General features: G+C 32.8%; 3 protein-coding genes across 3 annotated transcripts; all 3 read right to left on the bottom strand.

Annotated features, from left to right (window-relative positions):
- Nucleotides 1-1,816: 1,816 nt before the first annotated feature.
- Nucleotides 1,817-2,365, bottom strand: LOC108346702 (uncharacterized). Its single transcript, XM_017585760.2, has one exon. The coding sequence runs from the start codon at nucleotides 2,363-2,365 to the stop codon at nucleotides 1,817-1,819; it is 549 nt and encodes a 182-aa protein (XP_017441249.2).
- A 22,269-nt stretch (nucleotides 2,366-24,634) lies between these two features.
- Nucleotides 24,635-25,515, bottom strand: LOC128193940 (cytochrome f-like). Its single transcript, XM_052868136.1, is given in 2 exon segments — nucleotides 24,635-24,855; nucleotides 24,858-25,515. Coding segments are annotated over 2 exon segments (879 nt in total).
- Nucleotides 24,869-26,372, bottom strand: LOC128193939 (chloroplast envelope membrane protein; the record flags this gene model as incomplete). Its single annotated transcript, XM_052868135.1, has 1 exon — nucleotides 24,869-26,372. A coding segment is annotated over one exon (681 nt), but the record flags the coding sequence as incomplete, so codon positions are not given.
- Between the last annotated feature and the right edge of the window lie 368 nt (nucleotides 26,373-26,740).

Genomic DNA, 26,740 nt, shown 5'->3' with positions numbered 1-26,740 from the left:
TGTTAAGGAGGTGAGACAAATGATCAACAATAACATTCTCGCTCCCCTTTTTGTATTTAATTTCAAGATCAAACTCCTGTAACATTAAAACCCATCTTATGAGACGTGGCTTTGAATCAGACTTTGTCAGTAAGTATTTTATTGCGGAATGGTCAGTGTAAATTGTGACTTTAGACCCTATCAGATAAGCTCTAAACTTTTCAAGAGCATACACAATTGCCAAAAATTCTTTTTTAGTTGTGGCATAATTCAATTGTGCATCATTCAGAACTTTACTAGCATAGTGAATAACGTGAAAAACTTTGCCACGTCTTTGCCCCAAAACAACCCCAATGGCATAGTCACTAGCATCACACATTAACTCAAAATTTTGAGTCCAATTTGGTGCTACTATAACTAGGGCTAAGATTAACTTCTCTTTTAAATATTCAAAAGCTTTCAGACACTCCTCATCAAACTCAAACTGAGTGTCTTTCACTAACAAATTGAAAAGGGGTTTAGCAATCTTGGAGAAGTCTTTTATAAATCTCCTACATAATCCAACATGTCCAAGAAAACTTCTTACCCCTTTGACATTTGTTGGAGGTGGTAGCTTTTCTATCACATCAACCTTAGCTTGATCTACACCTATCCCCTTGGATGAGATCTTATGTCTTAACACAATCCCCTCACGAACCATAAAATGACATTTCTCCCAATTCAACACAAGGTTCGTGGCAATGCATCTTTTCAAGACTACATTCAGGTTCTTCAAGCATAAATCATAAGATTTGCCAAAGACTGAGAAATCATCCATGAAAACTTCTATGTAATTCTCTACAAGGTCAGCAAAAATTCCTAGCATGCAACGTTGGAATGTGGCAGGAGCATTACATAGACCAAAGAGCATCCTTCGGTATGCAAACACACCAAAGGGACAAGTGAAAGCAGTCTTTTCTTGGTCCTCAGGATTTACTACTATTTGGTTGTACCCGGAATAGCCATCCAGGAAACAATAGTAGGCTTGTCCTGCCAGCCTTTCCAACATTTGATCCATAAAAGGGAGAGGAAAATGGTCTTTCCTGGTGGCTTGATTTAATTTCCGATAATCAATGCACATTCTCCATCCTGTGACTGTTCTTGTAGGAATCAATTCATTCTTATCATTCTGAACAACAGTCATACCCCCTTTCTTAGGAACAACATGCACAAGACTCACCCAAGCACTATCAGAGATAGGATATATCATTCCTACTTCAAGCAATTTTAGTACTTCATTTCTCACCACCTCTTTCAAAGTTGGATTCAATCTTCTCTGTGGTTGTGCTATGGGTTTATAGTCCTCTTCCATCACAATCTTATGCATGCAATAAATTGGACTTATACCTTTCAGATAAGAAATATGCCAACCTATTGCCTTTTTGTTCTCTTTTAAGATTTCAACCAATTTTGCTTCATCATTCTTTAACAGAGAATTGCTAATGATAACTGGCTTTTTGGAATTTTCCTCTAAAAACACATACTTAAGATGATGAGGCAATATTTTCAATTCCTTCTTTTCCTGATCATCTAAATTAGTCTTTTCTAATTTCTCCACTTTCACATAAGTGGATTTCTCTTCTTTCAATCTTTCCAGATGTTGTGAAATCTCCTCTACTTTAGATTCCTCTTCTAAAGTCAGTTCCTCACATGCATATACCAAAACACACTCTAAAGGAAATTTCACATACATTTGACTCTTTACCTTCTCTACAACATCAACCAAAACTTCTACTCTGAAACAATTTCCTTTATCTCTCGGGTGTGGCATTGCTTCCACAACATTGAAAGTTATTGTCTAATCATGCAACCTCACCTTAAGATGGTCATCATCAACATCAACTATCACCCTAGCAGTCTTCATAAAGGGTCTACCAAGTATAAGGGGGACTTCAGTATCCTCTTCCATATCTAGAATAACAAAATCCACTGGAAAAGTGAATTTGTCAACTTTCACTAAAACATCTTCAATAACTCTATATGGGCACTTGACAGACCTGTCTGCTAGTTGAAGTGTCATCCTTGTTGGTTTTACTTCCATGTCCCCTATTTTTTTCAACATAGACAAAGGCATCAAATTGATACTTGCACCTAAGTCTATCAATGCTTTTCTAATGGAGAGTTTTCCAATTGTGCATGGAATAGTAAAACTGCCAGGATCTTTGAATTTTGGTGGTAGAAGTTTTTGGATGATTGCACTGCAATTTCCTTGCACCTCAATTGTTTCTTCTTCAATGTACTTTCTCTTCTTGGTCAACAAATCCTTCATAAATTTGGCATAAGAAGACATTTGTTGCAGTGCTTTTGAAAAGGGAATTGTGATTTCTAACTTTTGGAAGAGAGCCATGAATCTAGAAAATTGACTTTCCTTTTCCTTTCTTGAATAAGTCTTTGGATAAGGTAAAGGATTCAAAACTTGTTTTGCTTTATCACTCTCTTCCTCTTCCTTCTTTTTATCTTCTTCTTCATCAACTTTCTCTTCTTTCTCTTTATTTAATTTTTCCTTCTCTTCCTCCTTCCTCACAACTACTCCTTCTAACACTTTACCACTCCTTGTAGTTATAGCTTTACAATGCTCTTTTGGATTTGGTTTAGTGTTAGCTCCAAATGTATTTGCAGGCTTATCTTTTAATTTCTTGGCCAATTGACCAATTTGAACTTCTAAATTCCTTATAGAAGATTCTGTGCTTTTTTGGTTTGATATGGACATTTGCATGAATTGTTGAAGAGTTTCTTCAAGTTTGGATGTCCTATCAGATAAAGAAGGTTGTTGTTGAAACTATTGTTGTGGTGGTCTACTAGAAGAACTAGCCTGACCCATGCTAGGATGAGGTCTCCATCCTTGATTATAATTTCCATAGTTGCCTTGACGGCCTTGATTACCCATGTAATTTACCTCTTCCTTAGCATTGGACTGAATAACACATTGTCCATTTTGGTGATCACCACCACACAATTCACAACCTTGCACAATTTGATGATGTTGTGCCTGAGATACAATTTGGAGCTCTTTAGGTAATTGTGAAAACTTTTTCATTAATGATTCAAGCTGTTGAGTCATGATTTTATTTTGGGCTAATAAGGCATCTTGGGATTGCAATTCAAACATGTCTTTCTTTTGGGTTTGCACTCTCTCACTTTGGACATCGTTATCACTAGATGCCATATTCTCTATTAACTCATGTGCCTCATCAGGTGTCTTACCCCTAATGTTACCTCCAATTGAGGCATCTAACATTAACTTAGTGTGAGATTTTAAACCTCCTAAGAAAAGATTTAATTGAGTGGGCACGTCAAATCCATGAATTGGAGCCTTTCTTAACAATCCCTTGAACCTATCACATGTTTGACTAAACGAATCTTCAGGGCTCTTGTTGAAAGGAGGATATTTCTTGTTTACCCTTATTGATCTTGGATTGGGGAAAATATTTATGCAAAAACTTTGCCATAACATCCTCCCAAATAGTCAGACTTCCCTCAGGAAAAGAATTTAGCCAAAGCTTTTCATTTCCAGCCAATGAGAAGGGAAAAAGACTCAATCTGATTGCTTCATCTGGCACATGAAGAATTTTCACAGCATTACAAATCTCATTAAAATTTTCCAGATGATTGTAGGGATTTTCATGTGACAGTCTAGTAAACTGATTGCTCTAGACAAGGTGAATCAGCGTTGGCTTCATTTCCATACGAGCAACATTCACTAAAGGTCGGGCTATATTATTGAAGGTTGAAGATATTGACACAACAACATAATCCTCCAAAGTACGCCTAACTCTATCTTATCCATCCTCTCTATTTTCCGTCATATCCTTATCTTCTAATTCAGATGAAGAAAAAGTTGTGGAAGTAGAACTCAAGCTAGCTTCTCTAGCCTCTTTTTTTCTATTTTCTTTCCTACACCTACTGTTATTCCTACGGGTTGTTCTCTCTATCTCATAATCAAACAACAAATTTTCAGATTTTGTCTTGCTTCTCATGTAGAGCAAGAAAGCTCAAGGAATCAACCCAAGGAAATAACCTAGAAACAAAATACAACCTATCTACAAAAATTAAAAATAACAATGGATATATACAGATAATGGAACAAAATTGAAATTGATAAACAATCAATAATTGAAATAACAATAACAATCAAATTCCCTGACAACGACGCCAAAAACTTGATAACTTTTTGACAGGTATACCAAATCGTTACAAGTAATAGAGTGAATAAGTAAAGTATCATTCTCCCAAGGGAATTTGAGTCACGTTATTCTTTCAAGATTATTTATCAAAATTAATTACTGATGACAACATTTTGATTTCAATTTGGGAAAATGGCATAGAATTAACAATGTAAAAATTTAAGATTGTAAAATACGATAAAAAAATCACTAGAATTGGTCTTGGACTAGACATTTAAAATGTACTTTTTACAGCAATTCCTTGCATAAAGTGAAGTCTTAATGCCTTGAAGAGTCTCCTGAGCGTCTCCTGAAGTTCTCCAGAATTTTTCGTACTTTTGTTGTGTCAGAAGATAGTTTTTGTCTTTCTGTCACGTCTTTTTAAGCCACTTAACTTCATTAATTCGCTCAGTGCACATGTGCGTATGTATTGTGCGAATTTTCTTAACTGTTGCACTTCAACTTATGTTATTCGCTGAGCGCATAGGTACTAGTGCGCTGTGCGAATGTACTCCTTCTGGTAGTGCGAATGTACTCCTTCTGGTAGTGCGAATTTTGGCTTGCGCTTAGCGAGAATTGGCTAACAATAGTCCAAATAATACAACTTCTCATGTACAATGTTTTACATAACATCTACTTCCTATTACAACTTTCACTGAGTAACAACATGAATAATTACCAGATTAAGTTCATTTATAAGTGTAAAAACAACTCTTTTTTACACTTATCAACTCCCCCAAACTTGAACTATTTCTTGCCCTCATGAAATCACAAAAGAAAATGAACAACACAACAAACATTTGACATTTTGGTAAAATGACTTTACACGTCAGAAAAAATTACATGCATTCCCAAAGAATCAAACAAATATGACATGATGCATCACTTACAAAATCACCTGTGTATAGAATATGAACAACCCAAATCGTTATAAAATTTCTAGTTTTAACTCACTCATTTTAAATTCAATATTCAAATATGTGATGAGTCAATATTTGTGAGTCGGGTCAGCTTATTTTGACACTCCAATCATGAAGAGGTATGCGTAGAAAAAGGATAATAAACCTATGGTCATAATTACAGACCTAATAATTACAAACCTAATAATAGAAAATTATAATGAAAATTATTCTTCACAAATACAAAAGTAAAGAAAATAATTCATATCCAATTATTTGAGAGTATCCTTAACCCTCCTATAAATTTACTAAATAATTAATTTATACTGAAACAAGAATAGTCTTTAAAAAATGAACTTAATTACTTCATTACAGTAATTGCAAATATTTTCGAACATGTATGCAATAATAAAAACTCTTTTAGAGGTTGATAGGAAATTCTCAATTTGTAGGCGAACAAAAGGTTGGTTAGTTAGTTTCATATACTGAAAACAATTAACATACTTTCTATTAGTTGTCCAGAATAACTAATATGAACAAAAACTTAGTTGTCCAAAATAAATAATATTGACTAAAACTTTTAATAATTAAACTAAATTAACTTCAAAATAACGAAATTGCTAATAAAATTGAATCTAAACCGTCTTCCGAAATCAGTTTTAATACTATAAAAAAGTTCAATGCACTTGGAATGAAGCTAAAGTATTTGCTGTAGAAAAACAACTTTATATTTTATATTATTGTCAACACCCAATTTCGCAATTATTTAGTAAATTTTTTGCTGATTTTTATACAACACAAACTACAGGTGACGACACCTACATTATGGATGGGGCAACTTCTTCCATTCTCTCCATAATTTTAACATGTAATTTTATAAATTTTTATATTCTAAAATATGTAATAATAAAATTGCATTTCAAATTATAGAACTTAAAATATAAACATATTTTAAAATATATCATTTAAAATATAAAATTTATATTCTAAATTATGTATTTTAAAATATATTTCAAATTTTATATTCTAAAATATAAAATAAAAGTATATACTAAATTATACAATTTAAAATACAAACATTTTGAAGAATATAAACTGAAACTATAAAGGTACAGACAGAAGTTGTCTAAGTTAAATATGTCTAGGAAAATTTTTATAGTTGTCTATTTTTGACATTATCGGATATGACAAATTCTATAATCGGATTTTTTAAATTCCCAATTATTCTAGTTATTTCTCCATAACGCATAAGAATTTCTACCATGTACAATAAAATAGTAATAAGCATTGTATAGGTATATGTTTTTTTTTTTTAATGAATGAAATATATATTACATAACTTTGCATAACCATCGTGGAAAATAATTAATATTACGAAAACGTATATACATTGTTGATCTATCTTTGATTTTATTTTTCAAAATCAGTATGTTGTAATTCAAAACAGTTTAGTCCAAAGTAGTAGATAGAAGGAACCATTTCAATTTAGTTTTCATTGTCTATTTTACAGTTGTATTCAAATTGGATAATTGTTTTACAATTTATTTCAATTATTAAAATTCAGTTATCTTTTTTAACAATCCTATTTTCTACATTACTATTTTAATAATTTATTTAAATAGTTATACCAAAAATATAGGGTGTTACATTTGGAGTTGAACATTATCTCTAATTTTGATAATGTTTCCAAAGTATTATGGGTAGGGGTCTATTTGAGTGATCTACATCAATGTTTGGTCATTTGTCATCATCTCCATAATTTGAGTGTGATGCATAATTAAGGTGATCATTTAACTTTTCAAAATAATCAAAATTCAATTTTGACTCACTACAATAATATAAATCTATAATCTAAATATATTTTAATTAGATCATTTTGATTTTGATTTTGATTTTTTTTAATTTAATTACAGATTAGGATTGACCTACTTCAAGATAGACATCTCACAAAAACTTTAGTAAAAAATTGAAAGATATTCTTAGTTTAATTTATCTATAACAAAAAGTTTTATGCTTTTGTTAGGAATCTTCAAAATAAAGTATTTTTTTATCAATAATGTTATATTGTTAAATTTTGTTAGTAAAAAAAAATAAACACACAATTTTTTTCATGTTTTTTTTTTTAAATTCATCAAATCATAATCTTATTTTTTCAAATTGTTAATAAGAAAAGTTGAACTATCAACCTTTTTCACCTTTCCTTCTAATTTTATCAAAGTAGCACTTACACTGACGTTGTTTAATGAATAATTTGTCAGAGTTGTACAAGTACTTTATCTTCCATGTCCTAAAAGGTGGTTACGTTTCATGGTACTTCACATGGAGGGGTTCATTGCAATGAGAAGTTTGTTCATTGCAATAAGGGATCGTGTAGAGGAGCAAAGAGTGAAAACAAAATTGCGAAGAGATACTTTTCTTTTAAATAATAAAAACTTAGTGTAAACATCATTTATCAGCCATTAATATTATGTTAACTAAATTGTGGTTCTATTATAATATTTTATTTTCTTAATAAAAGTACATAATATTTGTACAGTAGGGGTCCGACGACCTGTGAGATAATGCGTATCAAGACCGGACGGTGCTGGAGAATTGAGAACAGCTAAACAACGGATAGATGTTGTTGGACTCCGACAGACAAGACTAAACGACCCTATCAAGGTCGTTTGGCCTTATTTGACAGATAAGTTTTCTCTGCATGAATTAAGATAAATGGTAATTAGAGATAATGGGTTGAAATTGGGTCGAGATTAAGGTTTCACTAATCTCAAGCCCATATAAAAAACTATAAATACAGGTCAAAGGTAAGAGGTATAGGTGATCGCATTTATTGTACAGTTAATACCATTGTTCTGAACACCGTACAGACCGTTCACTGACTTAAGCATCAGAGAACCTTTAATCGGTACCTCTCTAGACGGCTGAAGTGAAGACGAAGATAAGAATGTAATATCCCGAACGATTTTGAAGGAGAAATTGTGAAGGTGTTAAAAGTTATTTGATTCTATACCCGAAACAATATTAATAATAGTTGTACAATTTCTTGTGTTATCTTTTATATATATATATATATATATATATATATATATATATATATATATATATATATATATATATATATATATATATATATATATATATAATTTTTTGTGCTCTTTAATACCCTAGAAAGTTTCCTACTTCAACCGTGCTCTGGACCACCACTATTAACAGATTATACTCTTGAGCACTTTGACTTGCAACCTAAACTTGTTTTGTTTTCATGTACAAAAAATAATAGATGTGAGTATAGTGGAAGATATTATATCATATCTTATCAAAACCATTATGTGATGTAGGAACATTTGAGACCCTACTTCATTAACTCTACTAGTGTCCCACAATATAGGTGGTGGGCAATCATAAATTTTAATATTATGATGAAAGTTGCCATGCCCATCTCTATCCAAAATTTTGAGTCTTCTTTCTCTTTTCTTCACCTTTATCTGTTGCTTTCTTAACGTGGAAAGGGAAATCATTTGCAGAAGCACAAAACCAACAAAAATTTCTTATATTCCTTTACAAAAGTTACTACTCGAGTTTCTCTTCTCTAAATCTCAAGCCATCTAAATTTTAAATATTTTCCCTCCCTCTTTACCTTTTCTTGCTTTTCCTTGTTTTAGCTCTCTCGTGCTGAAACCAGACCATCCTTCATTTTTACTTTGGAAAAGTTTTGCAATAAATTTTGTTGTGGAATCTCTTCAAAGCGAGAAATATTAGGGAAGTCTAGTTAAGTTAGCCCTAGAATGTTAATTAGTCATAGAGTTATCAAGAAATATGAATATTAAAAGGATTAATTATGTTTTCTTCGAACTATTTAGTTTACTTTGAATTTTACAAAAGTTACGTATTTATTAAATTATTTTTCATGTAACAAATGAAATTTTAAAATTCTATAATGAATTATAATATAATATTCACATGTCACTTCTTAAAATGAATATTTTATATCACTTTTATAAAATGAAAAGATAAAATATTTTATAATTGAGTCAATTTTTTATATTAATTAAGACAAAAAAAGCATACTTATCTGGCACGTTAAAATATAAAATAGTTATTTTTTCTTAAAAATAAAACTCTAAATAATAGTTAACCAGTTTGTTTTTACTTCGTTTCAAACATGAGTTTTCTTTCATGAAATATTCTTGCAAATATTGGTTCCTTACATGAATTGCTCATAACGCATGAGCGAAAAATGTGTAGTCACTGTTACACCAATCGAGTAGGTTTCTCATCAAAGTATTTTCAGGCAATTTTTCTAGTCTTGTATTTCTTTCATTTTACTTTTACATAAAACTGAAAATTTTGTTACGAAATCATTAACAGTTTGAAATCTTTTTACATAAAAATAAAAGTTATCATGACCTAAATAAAATTTATTTCTTAAGAATTTTAATTATAATACAATTTTAATTTTAATTTTTTTTAGAAATATACAGAATAAAATCAAGAAGACGAATCGAACATACTAACATACTAAATACAAATAACTATTTAACAAAGTTTATGTTGCTAAATTAGAAGAAAGATCTGTCAAATAAATAAATACACATTGTTCCAAAGATTATCGTGGGTGGCAACAATAAAGACTACACTGACGATGTAAGCTAAGACATTATTGCCCATGGAAACGATCGTAATCAAGGATGTCTATTGTGAAATCGATTCCTGATCATGCTTACTAGTGATGGACAATTATTAGAACTCAGAACATGCACATGTGACAAATATAATACAATAAATATAGTATTATTTTAATAGCAAAGTCATGTTCATGGAGACTCTTGAACGGTATACGTTAAGTACAGAAAAGAGCCATGGATAGATGTTAAATGTCGATTTCCGTTAGTTAGTACTTTGTTTCAAAACAACCCAAAGGGGTTCCAAACACTTCCGTCAAAACTACTCTCAAAAAGTCTAATACTATTTTTACCGGATTTGGAGGGAGGTGCTTCTCCGGTGGAAGTATAAAGATTTTAAGAGTCAAAATTTCTTATTTTGTAGTGAGTTTCGTGAAATACACTGGATTCTTCCTGCCTCATGTACGAGTATCAAGCTTATTGTGGAGGCGAAAGTTACATTATGAGTGTAGAATGTGGTCGAGGACAAGAACGAAATATTCATTTTTATTTGTTGCAACGTCGTCTCGCAATGGTCATTCCATTGGAACTCCTAGCTCCTTTCCATAACTTTAGGAAAGGCTTGGCCTTCTCCGCAAGGCGAGCTCAAGTTTCTCGTTAAGGCGTTGGACTTCTTTCTTGTTGGGGTTTTCCTTGATGTCTAGCTGAGTTGTCATGAAATCGAGGAACTTTTCTCTACCTATCATGAAAAAACATTTCTTTGGATTGAGACATGTGGTGCATTCCTTATTGAAGACCATTTCTAAGTGGGAAGGATGATCTATTGTTGTAGTCAACTTTACGATCATATTATCGATATAAACCTTCATATTGTTGTCAATGAGTTCTGAAAGCACCTTATCCAATAAAAACTATAGTATGTGCCGATAACATTTTCTAGGCCAAACGGTATAACCTTATAACATATATTAGTTCCTTTATTTATGAACGTTGTTTCATCATTGTCTAGAGGGTATCACTTAATTTTTTTTACCTTGACTATGCTTCCAAAAAATTGAGTAATTAAAAGCCTACCGTGTTATCAACAAGTCGATCTATGCTTGACAAGGGATAAATGTCTTTGGGGCATGTTTTATTTAGGTTAGTGTAGTTGGTGCATGTTCTTCATTTGTCATTTGATTTCTGGACCATGACTATGTTTTCAAGTCATGTGTTGTATGTGATCTATTAATGAAGTTGGCTTCTAATTGCTTTCTAACTTCTTGGTCAGCTGATGCACGTCTTTCCTCCTTGACCTTGCATTTTCTCTAGGCTATCAACTTGGCATGTAGAAGAATGGAAAGCTTATGGTGAATAAACTCTGGATCAATATTTATCATATCAACGAGGCACCATGTAAAATGACTAGCATTCTTTGTTGATACTCTCTTTATCTTGTATTGTCGTCTTTTGTACACTAAGTTGGTTAGTGACCTAGTTGCTATTGGAAATCTAAGTGTGAGTCTAAGTATCACACATTACATAAAAATGAGAAAGTAGAGCATCACATAGGATGAAGACCCACAAATTTATTGTTTTAAAGTTTTGGGTTGAGAGTAATATATTAATCCCTAATGAGGTTAAAGTCAAGTCTTATTGGTGTTGTGCCTCCCAAGTGAACCTCCTCCCTCGATAACATATTTTTAAGAAATAACATTATATTTTTAACACAACTTTCATGTTTGTCATGAACGTTTTCATATAAAAATATGATATTTTTATTGTAATAAAAATTAACTTAGAAAAGTCAATTTTTTATCTTTATTATTATTATTATTATTATTATATATATATATATATATTTAAATTTATTTATTTTAAATAGCACATGTTAAATTTAGAAAAATAACATTTCAAAGTTTATGATATTGAAAGACTATTTGTAACACCTAGATTTCTGAGATGTCATGGGTCATTAAAAATCGGTAAAATTCAAAATTTATCATAGCGCAAAAACGTAGTTAAAGAAAACCTTATCTAATTACATTATTTCGAGTAATAAAATAACGAAGGAAATACTCCAATTATATTGTCTTAACTTGTAAAATAAAATAGCTTTAAATGAATCTAAAGGTTATTCCTCATCCTCCCTCGAGTCAATCACGCATCTGAAACATCTGGAATATTATCTGCTCATGTTTAACATAATATACGATCATCACCGAAATTTCATTCATAAACACACAAACATGTATGGGGTAAACTACTAATAAAACAACCATAACAACAAGATACATACATACTGATTATATTAATCATAATCAAACACACAACAAGATACATATCTTCTGATTATATCAACCATAATCAAACACATAATAAGATACATATCTTCTCATTGTACCAACCATAATCAAACACACAAGATACATACCTTCTAATTATATCAAACATAATCAAACACCACATACATAGTCGTAATAACAATAGAATTTCTAATCCTCTAACATAAACAATTCGATCATACTGAATTACTCAATCATCGATCTCCGATCCTTGAACTTCGATCATAGATCCTTGATCTCTAACCCTTGATGTATCATTAACATCTCACACATAGACCATTGGTCTATCCACTCATCAACATCCATGCTAACTACTTTCTATAATCATTATAATAACACCACTATCAACATATCATAACCCAGAGCATCTCAAGTATCATGATCATCATCATAGATACACCACCATCATTATTATCCCATTCATGAACAACACCATGAGTATCATTGTACCATAATACCATAGTGGAAAGAGTTCATCAAACTCCTGTACCCACCATACCGAGTCTAGTTGATCCTACAACCCATTTGTATCCTTCCTTATAGGACATTTGTAGCCTCCTCTATAGATCATCTCCTTCCAATACACACAAGACAAAAGGAAGCACATATTTGTAGATAGAACCAGGATTTACAAGGTACAACAAGTAGACTTATCATTCACTCTCATGCTCAATAATCATATACTCAAGTACATCCCAACACTAATTCATGCTCCACTCTCAACCATAAGTCAAACTGACCCTAAACATAACCACTAACCTTAATCTCTGATTATCATCATGCTCCAAGCTCCTCAAGCTTGGTTCACGTCCATTTTTAATCAAATTCATTATTTTCACCAAAACGCACTATGATAGTTGATTAACACTTAAGATAATCGATTATCTCAATGAAATTTACCTAGAAACATAACGCAGGAAAAGATAATCAATTATCATCTAGATAATCAATTACTCCTGAAACCACAATCAAAACCAACGCATATATAATTGATTATAACTAATGATGATCAATTATCTTCGACATGATTTAAGAATTCAAACATACATACATCAACCTTAAATCACGTGAAAACATAGTTAATGCTTACAAATGAGAACCAAGAAGATGAAAATTCTCCAAAATAGAGTTGCTGATGCGAGACTGTTTTCTCCCAAACTATACCCCTAATTGACTATCCGAACGGTTCGACAAAAGAACCATACGTCTGGAACCCAATGTCCAAAAATCAGTCCGATCCAACGGTGAACGACTTCACAACGACGAAAACACTAGTGCAAATTTCATGAAATTTTCCAAAATAGAGTTGCTAATGCGAGGCTGTTTTCTCCCAAACTAGACCTTTGATTGACGATCCGAACGGTCAAAATGAAGAACCATACGTCCAGAACCGACATTAGAAAAACCAACCCGATCCAATAGTGAACGACTTCTAAACGACGAAAACACTAATGCAGGTTTTATGTTATGCGGAAATGACTTCTTCTCTTCCTTTCTCTTTCACTTGGCTTTTCCCTCTCTTCAAATGACTCTAATTTGTCCTACTAATCTGACCCATCTCCACTAAAACAAAGTGAGACATAATGATTGGGCTCATCTCTCTAGTAATCGTATTCTATTTTGGTTTTTGAAATGAAAGTATAAGAACTGAACAGGGATCCACTCTTTCTTTGACGAATGCAAGTGGATCCCCCTTGAGTTCTTAAGAATTCTACTTTTTTTTCATATAAATGACTACTTCTTCCGATGTTTCAAAAAATTCCATTTTATTCTTTTTTTTTTGTTCACTACATATTATATACAATAAAAGATTATCTGGCAGAAAGATTCTAAGTTGGAAAAAATAGAAACTAAGATATAGGATTTTTCAGGAAGGGTTTAAAAAAGATTATTTTATTGATATTTCTAGAATATTTCTATTTCAACACAAACAAGAAGGAATTGGAATCGGACTCTGTAACACCCAAATATTTTAAAGGGTATTACTGATAGTAGAGACTAAATTAATTTAATATCTCATATAAACAATCAAACTTTATTTCAATTACTCCAAAGTACAATACCAAACATACAAACTTTAAACAATATAGTCTTCACCATTGAAATTTCAACTTATAAGTTTTACACAACATAATCTTCCCAATACAAATTTATTCTTTTTACAAAAATTCCTGAAAGTTTTTCCCCGCATCTCTCTCATCTCTAAGCTTTTTCAATCGCATCTGCAACATTATCTAATCACATATAACATGAGTTATATGATCATAGTACAAACAAATAAGGGTAAGCCAACCATATCATAAAATCATTAAACTTGTAATAAAAATATTATAATCATGTATTTTTGCAATTGATAAAACATCATTATTCCGATGTCATTAATTCATCATTATCAAGATCATCTTCCTCATTCCCATAAATCTTACAAGTGTACCATGCTTCCTCATGAAGCCTTATGGTCAGACCGCTCTCTGCCTGCTTCCTTAAGCCTCACTTATATACTATGTCTTACTTTCTGAAGCCTTATGGTCAGACCCCTCTCTGCCTGCTTCTATAAGCCTCACTTATATACTATGTCTTACTTTCTGAAGCCTTATGGTCAGACCCCTCTCTGCCTGCTTCTATAAACCTCAATGTTACTTTGTTCATACCAAACTCTCATGGTATAACTCGATCATACTACTCCCGGTAGTAACATCATTTCATAAGTAATGAACTTCTCATATCCACCCCAACATTTCATAAAACCAACAATTCATACCCTCTTATCCACCTAACTCAATCATGTTCATTCTTTAATCATGAATTCATAATAACCCGTTTTGATATCAATAAATTAAACATATTGCCAAATATCATGCTTCATATTATAAACTCATTTTGCCCATAACGAGTATAACTCAACATATTTTCACCAAACAAAGATTATGGATCAACAAAAATATATCAACATATCTTAGGAACTACATAATAAAGTCTGAGCTCAATGTAATAACAAATAAAATATAGATGAAGTTTCTACCATGATAACGTTATGCATCTACAATTGACTTATTTTATTTTATTTTCATCCTATTAGAGATCTTTCTTTACCCCAATTAGTCACCGGAGAGGACCTAGATGTCTGAACGCATCAAACTCACCTTCGACGCCAGCACATATGACTAGTCACAACTGACTGAACCAGGCCAGGGCTGCTCTATGATCAGGGATGTGCCAACTCAGGTTTTTAAGGTTCCTCTATCCTACCAACAAAGGGAGGCCCTTAATAATTTACAATTTATTTATTTAATTTATCTATCTTGTTCTCTTATGCTCTAAATCTAAAATACCTAATTTTAATATTTTACTTCCTATCACAACAACCTCAAACAGTATCTGTATATTTAATACCCATATACAAGTTATTACAGAACCCTTTCTCCAAACCTTCCAACAAGATCTATTTCAGCCAACAAACTCATTCAATAAATTCATCACAATAAACATCCATAATAGAATTCATACAAGATAATTATAAATAATTAAAAATAATAAAATATTACTATAAATGGTCATAGAAGAATACAATATTTGATAATCATAAAAATAATCTTAATATAAAATTTTATGGGGAAACAAGAAGTTGAATCTGGCAGAGCCGGTTAGACAACTTCTAATCCATCCAACAATACTATATAATTAAATAACAAGAACAATACATGTTTGGGGAAATAAGAAGTTGAATCTGGCAGAGCCGGTTAGACAACTTCTAATCCATCCAACAATACGATATAATTAAATAACAAGAACAATGCATGTCTGGGGAAATAAGAAGTTGAATCTGGCAGAGCTGGTTAGACAACTTCTAATCCTTCCAAAAATTGCAATAAAATAAGTAAAGCAATAAATAGTTTTGGGAAACAAGAAGTTGAATCTGGCAGAGCCGGTTAGACAACTTCTAATCCTTCCAAAATGTAATAAAATATGTAAGGAAAGAAATAAAAAAAAATTTGGGGAATCAAGAAATTGAATCTGGCAGAGCCGGTTAGACAATTTCTAATCCTTCCAAACTATAATGAAAATAAATAAGGAAAACAATAAAATGTTTGGGGAAACAAGAAATTGAATCTGGCAGAACCGGTTAGACAATTTCTAATCCTTCCAAATTACAAAAATAAACAACTAATAACATACAAATGGCATAACATATTCAACATCACAATTTACAACTATCACACTCGGATATCAACACAAAAACATACTCTCATTTAAATTCAAGATCATACATAAACAAAATATTCCATATTCAAGATTTAAGATCAAACAAAAGCAAAATATAGCATATTCAAGACTCAAGATAATATAAAAGGAATTACTCAAAGTTAGCTCCCCTTACCTCTATTCCAGACTTAGTTTCCTCTTCTCAAACCGTTCTCCGGAAACTTCCAGAATTTCCCCTCTTCAACTAGAATTTCCTCCAACTCTCTTCTCTCACAATTTCTCTAGAATTTTGGTGTAACTCTTCAGCCTCCCCCCTTGGCTATTTATAGCCAAAAATTTTACTATTCATTTTTACTATTCATATTTACTATTCACTTTTACTATTCATTTTTACTATTCAAAAATTATTTTTTATTCACCATTCTTATCTCTGAATGATTAATTCTACGTGGAGTGTTCTCTTCCACAATTTATTTTAATATTTTTTTTTAACCATTCACTATTCACTATTCACTATTTACTATTTACTATTTACTGTTCACTATTCACTATTCACTTTTCTAATAAAAAATCCTAAATAAGTTATCAAAATTTTGAAGCTCTCCCTATAGAATTACTATAATTTTATATCCAAAAATTTACATTTTTCTATCCATTAAAATTATTATTACTAATAAAATGCTAAAAATTACTATTAGAAATATATATATATATTTTTTATGGGTGTTACATTCTCCCCAACAACAATTATTTTCGCCCTCGAAAATTATCTATTTAATAAAAGACTTTTTAACAAAAGACTACTTTCAAAAGAGATATGGATATTCCTTTATCATAAATTTTTTCAAATTCCCAAGTCATTTCCTCTGTGTCTTCATTCCAAAGTACCTTTACCGTGCGAATATCCTTTCCTCTTAGCTTTTTCATTTGAACATCTAGTATACGCACTGGTCCAACGTCCATTGTTAAATTTTCCTTGACCTGGATTTCATCAACTTCTAACACATGCTTTGGATCTGGAATATACTTCCTCAGTTGGGATACATGAAAAACGTTATGCAATTTTGCCAATCGAGGTGGTAATGCTATCTCATAAGCCACTGGCCCAATCTTTTTGAGAATTTGATACGGTCCGAGAAATTTTGGTGTCAGCTTCCTCATCTTGATAGCTCTCCCGACTCTTGTAGTTGGTGTTACTCGTAAGAATACGTGATCTCCTTCTTCAAATTCTAACGGTCTTCTTCTTTTGTCGGCATATGACTTTTGTCTACTTTGAGTTGCTTTCATCCGATCTTGGATTAATTTTATTTTTTCTGTGGTTCGCTGTAATAGCTCGGGTCCCACTGTCAGTGCTTCCCCATCTTGAAACCAACACAATGGGGTCCTACATCTTCTTCCATATAAAGCTTCATAGGGTGGCATACCAATACTGGAATGATAACTATTGTTGTAAGTAAATTCTACTAATGGTAGTATCTCATTCCAAATTCCAAGATGGTCTAATACACAAGTTCTTAGCAAATCCTCCAAAGACTGAATAGTTCTTTCTGTTTGACCATCAGTCTGAGGGTGATAAGCCGAACTCATCCTCAACTGTGTTCCCAGAGCCTTCTGTAGCGTCTTCCAAAACCTTGAAGTAAACCTTGGATCTCTGTCTGACACAATGCTTGTAGGTATGCCATGCAACCTCACTACTTCCCCGATGTATAACTCCGTCAGCTTTTCTAGTGACATACATTGATTAATGGGCAAAAAGTGAGCGCTCTTGGTTAGCCTATCAACGATAACCCAGATAGAATCGTGAGCTTTTGATGATTTTGGTAAATGTGTTACAAAGTCCATCGAGATACTATCTCACTTCCATTGAGGAATGTCTAACTGTCGTAACATCCCTCCCGGTTTTTGATGCTCCACTTTTTCCTTTTGACACACCAAGCAGGCTGCTACAAACTCGGCCACATCCCTCTTCATTCCATTCCACCAAAATGACTCTTTCAGGTCCTTATACATCTTAGTCATACCTGGATGTATGCTAAGACGACTTTTATGGCCTTCATCCAAAATTAAATGTTTCAATTCACTCTTTGCAGGTATACACACTCTATTCTTAAATCGAAGAATGCGATCTTTACTTAGAACGAACTCACTGGCTTGATCGGTGTCCAACAACCTGATCCTTTGCTGCAACTCTTGATCCATTGACTGCTCAACCTTCACTTGTTCTAAGAAGTCACTAGTGATTACTAAATGACCACACCATATATGATCTCGGGTTAACTGCAACCCCAAGTTCATATCACGTAACTTTTCTAACAATTCTAATTCCTTCACCATCAGTGTTGTTATCTGAGCTTGTCTCCTACTCAATGCATCTGCCACCACATTGGCTTTTCCTGGGTGATATAAAAGCTCGAAGTCATAGTCCTTCATATATTCCATCCATCTTCTTTGTCGCATGTTCAGCTCCTTTTGATCGAACAAATACTTTAGACTCTTATGGTCACTAAAAACTTGGAAACTTGCCCCATAGAGGTAATGTCTCCATGTCTTTAATGCAAATACTACTGCTGCAAGTTCTAGGTCATGCGTTGGGTAGTTCTTCTCATGCGCCTTTAGCTGCCTAGATGCATAAGCTACAGGTCTCCTTCCTTGCATTAGGACGCACCCCAAACCTTGATATGACGCATCACAGTACACCTCAAAAGATTTGTTGGAGTCTGGAATGATTAATACTGGTGCTGACGTTAGCCGTTGCTTCATATCTTCAAAACTGGCTTCGCACTTGTCAGTCCACAGGAATGGTTGATCTTTACGAGTTAACTGAGTTAGAGGGCCTACAATCTTGGAAAACCCTTCGACGAAACGTCGGTAATAACCGGCTAATCCTACAAAACTTCGTACTTCAGTTACTGTTTTCGACCGCTCCCACTTTAGCACAGCTTTCACTTTAGCTGGATCCACTGAGATTCCTTGAGCAGAAATCACATGACCCAAAAATTTTACTTTCTCTATCCAGAACTCACACTTTGACAATTTCCCATACAGTTGATGTTTTCTCAAAATTTCCAACGCCATCCTCAAGTGTTCTGCATGCTTTTCCTTATTCTCTGAATATATAAGAATATCGTCTATAAATACTACCACGAACTTATCTAAACATGACCGAAATATCCTGTTCATGTAGTCCATAAAAATCGCTGGAGCATTCGTCACGCCAAACGGCATTACTACGTACTCAAAGTGTCCGTAGCGAGATCTGAAAGTCGTCTTTTGTACATCTTCCGTCTTGACAAGAATCTGATGGTACCCAGATCTGAGATCATTTTTCGAAAACACCTCTGCTCCCCTCAACTGATCTAATAGATCATTGATTCTTGGCAAAGGATATTTGTTCTTTATTGTAACCTTGTTCAACTGTCGATAATCCACGCACAACCTTGAACTTCCATCCTTCTTCTTCACCAGCAATACAGGAGCTCCCCATGGAGACACACTTGGACGGATAAACTTCTTCTCCAACAGATCTTCGATTTGCTTTTTCAACTCTGCTAGTTCAGCAGGAGCCATTCTGTATGGAGCCATAGAAACCAGGCCAGCTCCGGGCACTAGATCTATTGTGAAATCGATCTCTCGACTAGGTGGTAAACCTGGTACTTCTTCTGGAAAAACATCAACATATTCTTCTACCACAGGTATTCCGATGATTTGTTCTTCAGTATTTCCTCTTTTCTCCTGAGCTAACACCACATAACAGGTAGCTCCATCTTTGATATCTTTCGCAACAACTCGAGTTGAGCTTAGTTCTAAATCGTTCAAATTTAGAAACTCTATCTTTTGTTTCCCGCAGTCAATAAGAACGTGATTGGCAGTCAACCAATCCATTCCCAAAATAATGTCTAGATTTTGAAGGGGTAAGCAGATCAAGTTCACTTTGAACTTGCGTCCTGCAATTTGGATCGGGCATCCGACACAGACTGAACTGGTCGCAATAGGTCCCGATGCTGGTGTAGAAACTACTAATTCACACCCTAGATCATGCATCGATAATCCGAGTCTTTCTAAACATGCTAGGGATATAAAGGAGTGTGTGGCTCCAGAGTCAAACAAAACATATACGGATTCTCCTAACAACATACAGGTATGTAAGATTAATGTACCTGGCTTAGTAGCCTCTTCTACAGACATTGCAAATACTCTTCCTGTTGCCCGGGGCTTTACTTCAGCAGAATCTTGTTGTTGTGGTTCACCCACTTTCTTTTTCTTTGGACAGACATTAGCAAAGTGTCCCGGATCATTGCAGATGAAACATCTCTTCCCTTCAACTCTTTCCCCAATAAGTTTAGGGCAGTCACGTCTGAAATGTGCCCCTCCACACTCAAAACACTTCACTGTTCCTCGATATGATAATTGTGGTTTTTCATAAGGTTTTTTGTTGAATTTCATTGAAGATTCCCCCTTTGCAAGTCTGGAAACTCTACTTGGATCAAACTCCAACAATTCTATCATTCTGGCTTTCTCTACCAATGCTGGAAACTCTTGTATTTCCAATGGCATAAGTACCTTCTTCAGTTCATGCCTTAGTCCTCCCTCGAATTTTCGACATCTCCATTCTTCTGTGATATTCTGAGTATAAAACCTCGAGAGATAATTAAATTTTACTACGTACTCTTGTACTGATAACCTTCTTTGTTGTAAGGTCAGAAACTCCGCCTCCCTTGCAAATTTTGCACTGTTTGGAAAATATTTTTCCAAGAACCTTATCTTAAAGTTCTCCCAATTCACAGCCTCACCACGAACCGTCATCAACTGTTGCATACTTTCCCACCAATATTCAGCCTCACCCACCAAAAGAAATGATGCATAAGTTAATTTTTGTTCTTCTGAGCAAGTTATTACCCGAAAAATCTTCTCGTTCTGCCTTAGCCAAGAGTCAGCCTCATCAGGAGTAGCCTCCCCATTAAATTTAGTTGGATCATGCCTTAAGAAGTCATTCAAGCTAGAATGATTTTGAGGTACTTGATCAACTTGTTGTTGCTGCATCTTTGTCGAGTTTAAATGATTTCTTCAAAAAGATAACAATACAATTTAGCATATGATATCAATTTCCTCCAATAGTCATTTTCATCATAACAATTAATAGTTTTACTAAGAATAATAATTTCACTCCCCATAGTCCCAAAATACTTTCGAAAACCATTGCTCTGATACCATAATGTAACACCCAAATATTTTAAAGGGTATTACTGATAGTAGAGACTAAATTAATTTAATATCTCATATAAACAATCAAACTTTATTTCAATTACTCCAAAGTACAATACCAAACATACAAACTTTAAACAATATAGTCTTCACCATTGAAATTTCAACTTATAAGTTTTACACAACATAATCTTCCCAATACAAATTTATTCTTTTTACAAAAATTCCTGAAAGTTTTTCCCCGCATCTCTCTCATCTCTAAGCTTTTTCAACCGCATCTACAACATTATCTAATCACATATAACATGAGTTATATGATCATAGTACAAACAAATAAGGGTAAGCCAACCATATCATAAAATCATTAAACTTGTAATAAAAATATTATAATCATGTATTTTTGCAATTGATAAAACATCATTATTCCGATGTCATTAATTCATCATTATCAAGATCATCTTCCTCATTCCCATAAATCTTACAAGTGTACCATGCTTACTCATGAAGCCTTATGGTCAGACCGCTCTCTGCCTGCTTCCTTAAGCCTCACTTATATACTATGTCTTACTTTCTGAAGCCTTATGGTCAGACCCCTCTCTGCCTGCTTCTATAAGCCTCACTTATATACTATGTCTTACTTTCTGAAGCCTTATGGTCAGACCCCTCTCTGCCTGCTTCTATAAACCTCAATGTTACTTTGTTCATACCAAACTCTCATGGTATAACTCGATCATACTACTCCCGGTAGTAACATCATTTCATAAGTAATGAACTTCTCATATCCACCCCAACATTTCATAAAACCAACAATTCATACCCTCTTATCCACCTAACTCAATCATGTTCATTCTTTAATCATGAATTCATAATAACCCGTTTTGATATCAATAAATTAAACATATTGCCAAATATCATGCTTCATATTATAAACTCATTTTGCCCATAACGAGTATAACTCAACATATTTTCACCAAACAAAGATTATGGATCAACAAAAATATATCAACATATCTTAGGAACTACATAATAAAGTCTGAGCTCAATGTAATAACAAATAAAATATAGATGAAGTTTCTACCATGATAACGTTATGCATCTACAATTGACTTATTTTATTTTATTTTCATCCTATTAGAGATCTTTCTTTACCCCAATTGGTCACCGGAGAGGACCCAGATGTCTGAACGCATCAAACTCACCTTCGACGCCAGCACATATGACTAGTCACAACTGACTGGACCAGGCCAGGGCTGCTCTATGATCAGGGATGTGCCAACTCAGGTTTTTAAGGTTCCTCTATCCTACCAACAAAGGGAGGCCCTTAATAATTTACAATTTATTTATTTAATTTATCTACCTTGTTCTCTTATGCTCTAAATCTAAAATACCTAATTTTAATATTTTACTTCCTATCACAACAACCTCAAACAGTATCTGTATATTTAATACCCATATACAAGTTATTACAGAACCCTTTCTCCAAACCTTCCAACAAGATCTATTTCAGCCAACAAACTCATTCAATAAATTCATCACAATAAACATTCATAATAGAATTCATACAAGATAATTATAAATAATTAACAATAATAAAATATTACTATAAATGGTCATAGAAGAATACAATATTTGATAATCATAAAAATAATCTTAATATAAAATTTTATGGGGAAACAAGAAGTTGAATCTGGCAGAGCCGGTTAGACAACTTCTAATCCATCCAACAATACTATATAATTAAATAACAAGAACAATACATGTTTGGGGAAATAAGAAGTTGAATCTGGCAGAGCCGGTTAGACAACTTCTAATCCATCCAACAATACGATATAATTAAATAACAAGAACAATGCATGTTTGGGGAAATAAGAAGTTGAATCTGGCAGAGCCGGTTAGACAACTTCTAATCCTTCCAAAAATTGCAATAAAATAAGTAAAGCAATAAATAGTTTGGGGAAACAAGAAGTTGAATCTGGCAGAGCCGGTTAGACAACTTCTAATCCTTCCAAAATGTAATAAAATATGTAAGGAAAGAAATAAAAAAAATTTGGGGAATCAAGAAATTGAATCTGGCAGAGCCGGTTAGACAATTTCTAATCCTTCCAAACTACAATGAAAATAAATAAGGAAAACAATAAAATGTTTGGGGAAACAAGAAATTGAATCTGGCAGAACCGGTTAGACAATTTCTAATCCTTCCAAATTACAAAAATAAACAACTAATAACATACAAATGGCATAACATATTCAACATCACAATTTACAACTATCACACTCGGATATCAACACAAAAACATACTCTCATTTAAATTCAAGATCATACATAAACAAAATATTCCATATTCAAGATTTAAGATCAAACAAAAGCAAAATATAGCATATTCAAGACTCAAGATAATATAAAAGGAATTACTCAAAGTTAGCTCCCCTTACCTCTATTCCAGACTTAGTTTCCTCTTCTCAAACCGTTCTCCGGAAACTTCCAGAATTTCCCCTCTTCAACTAGAATTTCCTCCAACTCTCTTCTCTCACAATTTCTCTAGAATTTTGGTGTAACTCTTCAGCCTCCCCCCTTGGCTATTTATAGCCAAAAATTTTACTATTCATTTTTACTATTCATATTTACTATTCACTTTTACTATTCATTTTTACTATTCAAAAATTATTTTTTATTCACCATTCTTATCTCTGAATGATTAATTCTACGTGGAGTGTTCTCTTCCACAATTTATTTTAATATTTTTTTTTAACCATTCACTATTCACTATTCACTATTTACTATTTACTATTTACTATTCACTATTCACTATTCACTTTTCTAAAAAAAATCCTAAATAAGTTATCAAAATTTTGAAGCTCTCCCTCTAGAATTACTATAATTTTATATCCAAAAATTTACATTTTTCTATCCATTAAAATTATTATTACTAATAAAATGCTAAAAATTACTATTAGAAATATATATATATATTTTTTATGGGTCTTACAGACTCTAGGAAAGGAAAAAAAAGAAAAAACAAAGAATCCCCTTTAGAGTAACGTTTCCATATTTGAATTTATATATATATATATATATATATATATATATATATATATATATATCTTTTTTATATTATACAGATATTATACAGAATAGAATTACAAAAATTATCAAAAAAATTGAGTTCTTTTTACGAGTTTAATATGTTGATAAATACGCGGAACTAAAAATTCATTTCGAACAATTGAACACGTAATGGATCTTGAAGTACTATTTCTGCATCCCCCTGACCAAATCCACCGACATTAGGATTACTTGTCAATGGCTGATCCAGTTTGATAGATTCACCTTCTGAAACAAGAAGTTCTGGTCCTGGAGGTATAATATCAATCACTTCATGCTCATCCAATGCATCTACTATAGTGATTTCGTATCCCCCTTTTCTTTTCGTATTATGTTTTTGACTATACCTGCTGCTGTAGCATTATAAACATTATTATTACTCTTGCTCCCGTCAAGATAAATCTGGCCCCTTCCCCTGTTCCCGCCTACGTATATCGGATATTTTAAGAAATGAATATCTCTTTTACTAGCGGGATCCGGGGAAAGAATAGGAAACGTGATTTCATTATATTTCTGACCAAGAACAGGGCCTACTACAAGAATATTTTTTTTTGTAGGGCGATAGTTTTGAAAAGACAGATTGCCTATCTTCTCTTTAATCTCAGGCGAAATACGATTGGGGGGTGCCAATTCAAAACCTTCCGGTAAAATAAGAACAGCCCCCACATTCAAAGTTCCCTTTTTACCATTAGCTAGAACTTGTTTCACTTGCATATCATAAGGAATTCGAACAACGGCTTCAAATACAGTATCAGGAAGTACCGCTTGTGGAACCTCAATATCCACGGGCTTATTAGCTAAATGGCAATTGGCACAGACAATACGACCGGTTGCTTCTCGGGGATTTTCATAACCCTGCTGTGCAAAAATTGGATATGCATTTGAAAAGGGTGCTTGAATTATTATATATATCATGACCGATATAGAAATGGATCGGGTAATCCCTTCCTTTATACAAGAAAAAGCATTTCTAGTTTGCATGGTCTAATCATTGATCCTTAAAATTTCTACAATAAGATTAGGTAGGTCACTCGCATAGTTCCCTATCCAAGGTGGGAACCCCTTTTTTATTGAACTTTTTTTTAAGAGGGGGAAAAGAAAAATTCTCTTTTTTTAGATAAAAACTTGAAATTTATTCAAGTAAATCGGTTTTTCTGTCAATCATTCATTGAATGATAAATCACTACAAGTGATACAGATATGCGATTTAAATAACGGAAAATCCAATATTTTAAAATTGTATCTAAAATGACTGGAAAAGTGGACACAAGACCGGATATAATTTGATCATTTTGAGCAAATCCAAAATCTTTATAAACGAAACCAATAATTAGTTCCCACCCATGGGTTGAATGGAATCCTATACATAAATCAGTTAATAAAAGAATAGAAAATGCTTTTATTGTGTCACTTAAATTATATATAAATTCTCGAACCAAAGAGTTAATAAGAACAAGTTCTTTATTACCAAGAATAGAATAACCGCTTAGAATAAAGAAACAAATTATATTTGTGGAGAAGTGCAAAATCGTATTCATACGATCTTCGTTGTGCGTTTTGATTAATTGGATTGTTTCTTTATAAATTCCAGTACGAAGGTTTTGTAGATATGTTTTCGGACATTCCTTTAACATGTCATCTAAGAAAAAAAGTTCCTCTAATTCTATGAATTTGTTGAGAATACTCTTTTCTTTAATATCATTCAAGAAAATTTCGGATTGACTAGTATTCCACCAATTCATAAACCAAGATTCCAGACTTTTCTTAAATGTGAAAGAGATACACCAGGGCAAAAAGACTATAGATGTAAGATATAGAAGGGGAATGTTTTTTTTTTTTCATTTTTCGTCTTTAATGAACTTAACTTCATCTTATTCGTCAACTCTATATGATAATAACTTTTCTATCAAGTATAAGCTTCATTACAAGTTATAGAGCTTCTAGATAAATCTAGATTGTATTTTATCTTTTTTTTTACTTAAACTTCGGAAGTTAGCCTTTGCCTTCTTTAATTTAGAAAAAAGAATACATAAATCCAATACGAAATCGAAAGAATTCACAGTAAATTCCAATCCAATGAAGAAAAAAATATTGTTTCGAAAGGATATTAATTGCTAACATTCGAAGAAAAAAGGATTCCTTTTTAGAAATACACCAAGGAGCACTTCGAGTTATGACTCTAATATTCAGATTTCGAAATCAAAAA

The sequence above is a fragment of the Vigna angularis genome, chromosome 9 (assembly GCF_016808095.1).
Source record: "Vigna angularis cultivar LongXiaoDou No.4 chromosome 9, ASM1680809v1, whole genome shotgun sequence".
Classification (NCBI taxonomy): domain Eukaryota; kingdom Viridiplantae; phylum Streptophyta; class Magnoliopsida; order Fabales; family Fabaceae; genus Vigna; species Vigna angularis.
This window is presented reverse-complemented; position numbering and strand designations above follow the sequence as displayed.